At 37.4% G+C, this 9,188-nt stretch overlaps 1 protein-coding gene across 2 annotated transcripts in view; it reads left to right on the forward strand.

Annotated features, from left to right (window-relative positions):
• Nucleotides 1-4,623, forward strand: part of LOC129000966 (cofilin/actin-depolymerizing factor homolog) — a 37,676-nt gene extending 33,053 nt beyond the window's left edge. For both annotated transcript variants that reach the window (XM_054428072.1, XM_054428071.1), the window contains exon 5: nt 4,203-4,623. In XM_054428072.1, coding sequence (XP_054284047.1) covers nt 4,203-4,271 — 69 coding nt within the window. In that variant the 3' untranslated portion in view covers nt 4,272-4,623. The remainder of the gene's footprint in view (nt 1-4,202) is intronic.
• Nucleotides 4,624-9,188: the final 4,565 nt, after the last annotated feature.

Consider the following 9,188-nt stretch of genomic DNA (forward strand, 5'->3'; position numbering starts at 1 on the left):
ACATCGTCCTTCTGCGAAAGGACGGACCCTTCCTCACCAGTTCTTAGAAATCTGTAACCACATACTGAGTGAGGGAGGAGTCTTTTGTCAGTGTATCATCGAGCAACATTGTTCGTTTAGCATAGCTTGGGATAGGATGTGTGAGGCAGTCCCCTCCACGTATTTCACATTTAGTTACAACCGCATTAGTTCATTATAGCAATTTATTCATCACAGTTCATTTATACAGTCCACTAATATCATTTGTTCATTTCCATATCAATAAATTCATAGTTCGTTTTTAAAGTGTCAGTTCTTTTATTATTTACCAAAACATTGGCGCATCACGCGCCGCAACATGGTCCATCGAGCCGCGATTATTTATCAGTGATCGCGTGGAACAATCGTACCGTACGCATTATAGTTTCGTCGTCCGAACGTGACGAACCGTCTCCATCGCGACTTCCGTGAACAGTTCGTCTTCAAGTGACTCAGTGACCAGTGACTAGTGACATAGTGTCCGATTGGATTAACACAGCTGCAGCACCGTAAGTCATTATCAACCTCATCACGTTCAGCTTCAAACAGCATTCATCCTTTTACAAGCTTCTTTGCACAAAAAGAATATGACAGAACAGCAGTTAAAAACATTAGGCCAAAAGCGAGGACAGACCAAAGCCAAGCTTACTAGATTTAAAAAGTATTTAGATGCAATAGTAGATAATGACGTGACCCAATTAAAAAGTAGACTAGCCCTATTTCAACCACTTGTACAAGAATTTGAACAGATACAAGGAGACATAGAACTTCTTGATACTGAATCAGATCACGAAGCTGAAAGGGAATCGTTTGAAAACATTTATTTTGAATTGATTGCCCAAGCAGAAGCTCTCCTCACTGACATCCAACCAATTTCAACCCCATCTAGCTCGGAAGTTTCTAATAACTCTTCAATTAGTGTCAAATTGCCTACTATAAAACTCCCTACATTTGGTGGAAAATACGAGGAGTGGACATCGTTCCAAGAAATATTCCATTCTCTCGTCCATGACAACACGTCACTAACAGACACACAAAAGTTTCATTACCTCAAAACATCACTCCACGGTCCAGCTATCAGTGTCATAGAATCCTTAGAAGTTACATCAGTAAACTACACTACTGCTTGGTCCCTACTTAAGGAAAGATTTGAAAACAAAAGAATCCTCATCAACAATCACATAGCTTCTCTACACAACATCAGCAAAATTGAAAGGGAATCTGGATTAGAGTTAAGATCATTAATAGATTCTGTAAACAAGCATTTACGTGCTCTAGAAAACCTAGGTCAACCAGTGCAAAGTTGGGATACTTTGTTGATATTCACATTGACCAAGAAGCTTGATCACCCTACACTTAGACTTTGGGAGAGCCACATTGTATCGTCAGATGTACCAACATTCACAAATTTCATCACATTCCTAAAATCTAGATGTCAAACATTAGAAGCAATCGACTTGAATCATAGCGATCAATCAACTAGTCCTAGCAACAGAAGTCTACATCACAATAGACATAACATCATAAGCAATAGTCATAGTAAGCAATCAAGTGGCAGTCCACATAGTAATAGCAACCAAACGCTACCTCACTTCAGACATCACACTACTCTAGTTACCAGCAGCAGTAGTGTAACATGTCCATATTGCAATGGCAATCACAAGATATTCCAATGTGATCAGTTCAAGTCACTTAAGCCCACAGACCGGTATTCCAGTATCAAGGAGCTAGGTATGTGCATAAACTGCTTCTCAAAATCACACAAAATTAAAGACTGTCAAGCTGGAGCCTGCAAAGTGTGTAACGATAAACACAACACAATGTTACATTTTGACTTGGACACTGATAATCCTCACATCATCGACCAATCTACAGAAGAACAACCAAACAACCATAGTACATCTTTCATGACAACAACACTTGCATCACAATGTAACAACCTTCAAGTAGTACTGCCCACAGCAGTGGTCGACGTAGAAGATAATCAAGGCAACAAGCACCAATGCAGAGTACTGTTAGATTCAGCGTCACAATCTAACTTTATAACAGAAAACATGGCAGATAAGTTAAGATTGCAGAAACACAATAAGTCTACCATAGTAAGTGGGATCAGTGAACAACAGGCAAACACTTCTAGCTCTGTCGTCTGCAAACTTCACTCTCAACACACAGCCTACAAGACTTCAATAGACTGCCTAGTAATTCCAAAAATCACCCATCACCTACCACGTGTAGAGATGAACACGGACAACTGGCAGATACCACCATCATTAAAGTTAGCAGACTTTCAATTCAACACACCTGGTCCGATCGACATGCTTATCGGGGCCGAACTATTTTTCCATCTCTTGGACATAGGACAAATGAGGCTGCACCAAAATGGACCACTTCTTCAGAAGACATCTCTTGGATGGGTCGCTTCTGGAAAGGTTAAAACAAATCACAGTCCAACTGTACGTTCACACTGTCACCTCACCGTCAGCAACTACGGAGATATGTCTACACCTCATTCTGTCAACGCTACCAACTTAGAGAGATCAGTAGATCAGCAATGGAGATCACAAGCCTCCAACTTCCATCCTAATCAGCGGGCGATCATCAGAGATGACAACCGACACTTCACAAGTGGGAAACTGCGAGGTCCATTGACGTCCATCTCCAAGCCCACAGCAAGGCCATGGTGGCCACAGTCAAGACAGCAACAGTGTCATCAAAACAGCTGTCAGCCACCACCGCACCATCACCATTGATCCTAGTGATATTGTGTCATGTGTCAACCAAAATGGTCAATTATAGTGAAAGTGAGTGATCAGTGTTGCACTTCATGTATATAGTGTAGTAATGTTTCATGGTAGTCTAGTTGTAATCGTTTAGTCGTCTTATTTATAATTTCAATTTCATTCGTTGCATATTTATACATGTATTAACAACACAGCTTAAGTTAGGATTTATATCACGTTATAATGTAAAATATCAAATTTTGCAATTATGTATTCAGTGGTCAATATTGGATGATTTGGATTAGTATCAATCAATCGTGTTTAGAATTGGTTAAACAAAGTAGTCATTTTCAATATTTATGTAAATGTGTACTTTCGCTCAAGTACTTTGTTCATCGAATTGTTGCATTGTTGTTATAATTGTACTTCATAATCAATGTATGTGTATAGTCATTTTAGTAATTCAATTTGAGCCTTTAGTACGAGTTTCATTTTTTGTTAATTGTAACTTCAAAATGCTTTAGTTTAACATTTTTTATAAATCGTATGTTTGTATAGCATTTTGCACATTATATCAAATTATTATTGATTCATTAGTCTTATAGTAGTAGTTTCATTAGTCTTGTCTATAGTAATTCATTGATTAGTCTCCCCTTATAGTCAACATTCAAGTTTTTTATTTGCGTATCATCGCAATTGCCATTTTCATCGAATTGTTTGTAATTGCCCTTGTACTGTAATATATCAATTTTATTGCATTTAGGTTATAATCATTCAATATTTAAATAGTTGAAAGCATTCCCACTTTCAAGGGGGGAGAATGTTTAGTATCATGATTGTTAATTGTTTTATTTATGTTCTTAGTGTAAGTAATATTGTAAGTAAATAGTTAACCAATTCATATCACATGTGTTGTTAAATTCTAACGTACTTCCTGCTATTCATGTCACTTGTCGGCGTTAAACACAGTCATAAACATCGTCCTTCTGCGAAAGGACGGACCCTTCCTCACCAGTTCTTAGAAATCTGTAACCACATACTGAGTGAGGGAGGAGTCTTTTGTCAGTGTATCATCGAGCAACATTGTTCGTTTAGCATAGCTTGGGATAGGATGTGTGAGGCAGTCCCCTCCACGTATTTCACATTTAGTTACAACCGCATTAGTTCATTATAGCAATTTATTCATCACAGTTCATTTATACAGTCCACTAATATCATTTGTTCATTTCCATATCAATAAATTCATAGTTCGTTTTTAAAGTGTCAGTTCTTTTATTATTTACCAAAACATTGGCGCATCACGCGCCGCAACATTATGAGTTAATGTTTTTAGTTCTACAATGATACTTAACATTGTTATTGGTATTTCCATCTAGCGTAGAAAGATTACAAAAACTATAATTAGCTAATAAGAGCTTACTTATTCTTTGCTTGTGGATCTGATACAGTTTGTGTTTTTCTCAGGCCACAGACCTGTCGGAAGCGTCCCAGGAGGCTGTGGAAGAGAAGCTGCGTGCCACCGACCGACAGTAGGCCACCTCAGCTCTAGGAAAAATAACACCAGAGTCGACCACCCGACAAGCATTTATTTATTTATATTTATTAGCAAAATTTGACGATCGAAACGATCGTTCGAGTCGACTAGTCAAGAGAGCTCGGATACCGAAGTACCGTATGAAGGTTGACAACTGTGTGATTTGTGCTTGCTCGTGCTCCTTATAATGTTACTCTTACCGCTATTATTTTTCCTAGACCGATTTTGTACTGATCTATAAAGAAACAAATTAAAACAAAATTACAATTATAATGTTGTGTAGATGTATTTTCATTTTTGATCAAGGCTGGATATATGCTATATATATAATATAATTCTTTTCATTTCTAATTGTTTGTTTTAATGAGTAATCCTTATTCAGTGGTGTGAACAGTTTAGTATTTTATAAAATATTTGCCTCTAAAAATGGGGTCGGTTGCTAGAACTCTGTACACCTCACTGTTGAATCTAGACATTTTCAAAGTTGAATGTTGGCTCAACTGTCATTTTTAGGCAAAAATAGGTTACACTTGATTCATAAACAGTATAATAAACTTGTACTGTTTTAACAAGACAGTAAATATTTATAAGAGAATAGCTGTGTGTTCTACGGACGGGGATCTTGTAGTCAATTGAAACCTTCTTATATTCAGAACAGCAGTTGGTTTGCATATTTAATGTGCTTTTTTCCAGATATGCTGGCAAAACTATTCATGGAATACACATACACCTTCGGAAATACAATATCTGACAGTTTCAAGCCAAAACAAATGTTAACAATTAAATGTCACCCGGATATATATCTTGTTAGTCTATATTTTATATCTAATGATTAAACTAAAAAAAAACACAGCTTTATAGATCTACTAGCTTTGCCCCGTTTAACTTCACAAGTGAGCCCGTTCGCATGGCTCAATCACGTTCTGGTTGAAGTTCGTTCGCTACGCTCACTCACCTTTAGGTTGGAGCTCGTTCGCTCCGCTCACTTGCCTTCAGGTTAGCTCGTTCACTACGCTAACTCGCTTCCAGGTTGAAGTTCGTTCGCTCCGCTCACTCACCTGGTTGCAAATTGGCAGTAGTCATAAATTAAAAAAATAATAGTACTGCACCCTGTTGGTAATCCTCTTAACTTTAATGCTATTGAACATCATAGAACAGAACCAACTTGTTTAATTGAAACAGCTGTTAAGATTCATTAATTCCATTTCTCATAAGGTTAACATGGGAAACTCCAGAGCCACTGGGGCGGAGCCCGAAAGCCCGATCAGAATAAAAACTACTTAGTTTTCCTATTTAATGCCCAAAGAATCGGTGTACCGAATTTCAGCCTCCTAGGTAAATGGGAAGTGGGAGAATTAGTGATGAGTGAGTGAGTCAGTCAGTCAGTGAGGGCTTTGCCTTTTATATATTTAGATGATGCATAGCCCTAAGGTACAATTGAAAGCTACTTCACACACTGGATAAAGTAGTTCACCATTGCAAACTTTATTCCGGTTGGTATTTTCATTAAAACATAGGCATTCTTGTCTGTTCCGCGATGCACTGAGAAATAAGCACTCTAATGTGTTAACAACAGACATACACAGTACACACAAATGTACAGAATTTAATTAGGACATTTACTACGCTTTAATTAAAGTAAAGAACAGGTAAAATAAGTATTTGCAATCGCAATCTTTGTTAGTGTCATAGAGAATTAGATTGCTAATTTACAATAAAACAGGCAACGAACTATTGATAGGCTAAGTAAACAACGTAAATAACATAATTCATGAACTACTAAACATATCATCTATAAGTATAAAAGAGGATGTTTGTATATATATTTGTTTGGCAGTGATAAACTCAGACACCGCTAAACCGATTGCCACGAGACTTGGTACATACGTGTAGAATTTCATGGAATAGGTTTATACACCATCAATTTCATGATCCGTCCAATCGGCTCCGCCCCAGTGGCTCTGGAGTTTCCCATGTTAACCTTATGAGAAATGGAATTAATGAATCATAACAGCTGTTTCAATTAAACAAGTTGGTTCTGTTCTATGATGTTCAATAGCATTAAAGTTACAAGGATTACCAACAGGGTGCAGCACTATTGTTTCTTTTACATTTATGACAACAGCTAATTTGCAACCAAAAGGTGAGTGAGCGTAGCGAACGAACTTCAACCTGGAGGCGAGTTAGCGTAGCGAACAAGCTAACCTGAAGGCAAGTGAGTGTAGCGAACGAGCTAACCTGAAGGCAAGTGAGCGCAGCGAACGAGCTCCAACCTAAAGGTGAGTGAGCGTAGCGAACGAACTTCAACCAGGACGTGATTGAGCCATGCGAACGAGATCATCTTGAAAATTAAGAAGTTAAACGGGGCAAAGCCCGCGAGTTACAGCTAGTAATATACAAAAATGTAAAATGATAATTCAAGGTAGGGTAACCCATGAGACTAATAATTTGTACAAAATAATTGCTAGAATATAGGGGCTATTGCCCCTAAAAGCCACTAGTTTAAAGTATTTTCAATGCTGGTTTATAACTGTCATTGAAATGTTTATGTTATGAGTTGTTTGTTTACAAAAATATTGTTTGTTGGTGTTTGCCTACATACTATTTCACTTTAAAATGTAGGTAGTTTTCCCCTACCGTAAAGTATCTGCGTTATCAGGAAATGTGTTATTTTTTTAACTAAACATCTCAAACACTTGCGTTTAATCAAGTTTTGTCGTAAATGCAATCCGTGTAAGTATTTAGTTTATGCATTTCAAATTTCAACTCATATTTGGGAAATATTTGTTCAGCAGTTTATCGCTTTAAGATATAAGTGGTTTAAGTGTTGATACTTCTTTTTCTGTATGTTTGAATGTGAGTATGTCGGCATACTAAAAAATTTTGGTTAGTAATGAATAGTGGTGGGAATCACCGAATGAAAATAACCGAACCAATCGGTTATTGATGCTGAATAGACTAATTCGGTTATTTTATTGTGATTAAATTAGTCTTACCGAGCGATTCGGTGATTTAGTTATTTAGTTGATTTAGTTTGTCACATCCACATCATCAGGAAACTAAAATTTATTTGGCGATTCGTTCGACTAAAAATCACCGATGGACGCTAAAAGACTAAAAAATGCCGTTCAGTTTCCCATAAGATAAAAATTAGTTGTGTTTTGTGACAGTGAATAATGACTAAAATTGATTCGGTGATTCATTCAACTAAAAATAACCGATTGACGCAAAAAGTAACTGATTGATTATTCGGTCATGAAAACCATTCGGTTATCCCATCACTAGTAATGAAAGCGTCAATCGGTGTAGTAGCCTAGGTCTCTATAAAACTGTCAAATAAACTGCAGCAGAAACCAAAGTCGACTCATACCATACCAACTATCCCCGTAGTACTGATGATTCAGAAACTTGGGCACTGACCAAAGAACCGAAAAACCCTAATGCTGGGTTAGATAATAAAGTGCAGAGAAAATATACAGACCAGTTCTAGATTACGACCCGGAGGTCGAAATAAAAAAGAACAGAGAGATAAGAGAAATGTGTTAACACCCAAATATAGGGATGCTTTCCAGAAGTAGGTTAAGCTTGGATGGACAGGTTATGCATAAACTTTTAAAAAGTATATTCCAAAGGAGTACCACACGATAGACGGGAAATATCAAGTTATGAAATGCATCCTCAGACTGGGATCTAAAGTTTGAAGAGGCAGGTGATAGAAGAGAATCCTCATAAAAGTTTCAGTGGTCACGGAGGTAAGATAAGGTACGGTAAGTACATAAGTAGTACAGTATGCACAATACAGTATAAGTAGTACAGAGGTGGGATGTAGCTACTCTACTCCGGTAAAATTATCGGATTTAAAATGCATATCGCCATATTTTAGGTCTATATTCGAATGGAATAAATAGGTGGTCACGCTACATTTGTTTATAAGGTGATCTTCCCCATTAAAACTGCCAGAATTTGTGTCTATGCGTGTAAAATAGATGTTCTGAATTATTCCGTTTTAGTTGACAACTTAATTCCCGTACGTAGGACGGGCCACCAGCTCGTCAATCCCAGATTTTAAAATTGAAAGAATAACAAATAAGTACAGCGGAGGTATTTTTAACAGTTTAAGACTAAACTTCAAACTCAATTAGGCTTTCCAACATCCCCAGCTTGGAGGAGCGAGCTGGTCTAGTGGTTTAAACGTGGGACTTTGGTTCCCGAGGTCCCGCGGGTTCAAATCCCACCAATTCACCAATGGATTTTATTTAAGTGATGATACCGCAACCCCTTGTAGGTCTAGCCTGAAGTAATGTAAAAAAAAAATCCCCACCTCTACTAACAAAACTAGAATACCCGAAACCGCCAAATTAAAAAAAATCAATAAAAAGTCTTGCTTCTCCTAAGCGGCTAGACAATCCAAAAGAGCTCTCTGGTGAGTTCAACATATATGGTTCAACTCATTTAACAAGAGAGCTTTCAGAGTAGCCTGACTTTTGGCATGGACACAGTTTTTGTTACTTTTATGAGATTTTTATCTGGTACAAACCAAACATGGCAGTGACTTCTGCTTAATAGCCTATTGGGTCCTACTCCAATGAGAAGGTTTTCCCTTGAAAAAGCACAACCGCGCCAGCACCTTCTTGTCAAGCCGAGAACACATCAGTGTAGCAATCCACGCCGACTCCATTTGCTGGAATGGGCATGCTGATGCTATTTACAGTTTTTTTACAGTTTGGATGATTTTTTTGCAGAACACAATTGTAATGGTAAAATTGTTATTTAGTTCTTACTTTAGTCCCTAGTCAACTGTAGTCTTTCAAACACTTTGTTTAAGTACCCCACTTTTTGTTTCTGTATATAGTTCTGTGTTTTTCCATTGATTTTTAACTATTTATTTTCTTGTTAATAGCACATTTATTTCCTAT

The sequence above is a fragment of the Macrosteles quadrilineatus genome, unplaced genomic scaffold (assembly GCF_028750875.1).
Source record: "Macrosteles quadrilineatus isolate MER2022 unplaced genomic scaffold, UCM_ALF_1.0 Scaffold_8__2_contigs__length_117827958, whole genome shotgun sequence".
Lineage (NCBI taxonomy): Eukaryota > Metazoa > Arthropoda > Insecta > Hemiptera > Cicadellidae > Macrosteles > Macrosteles quadrilineatus.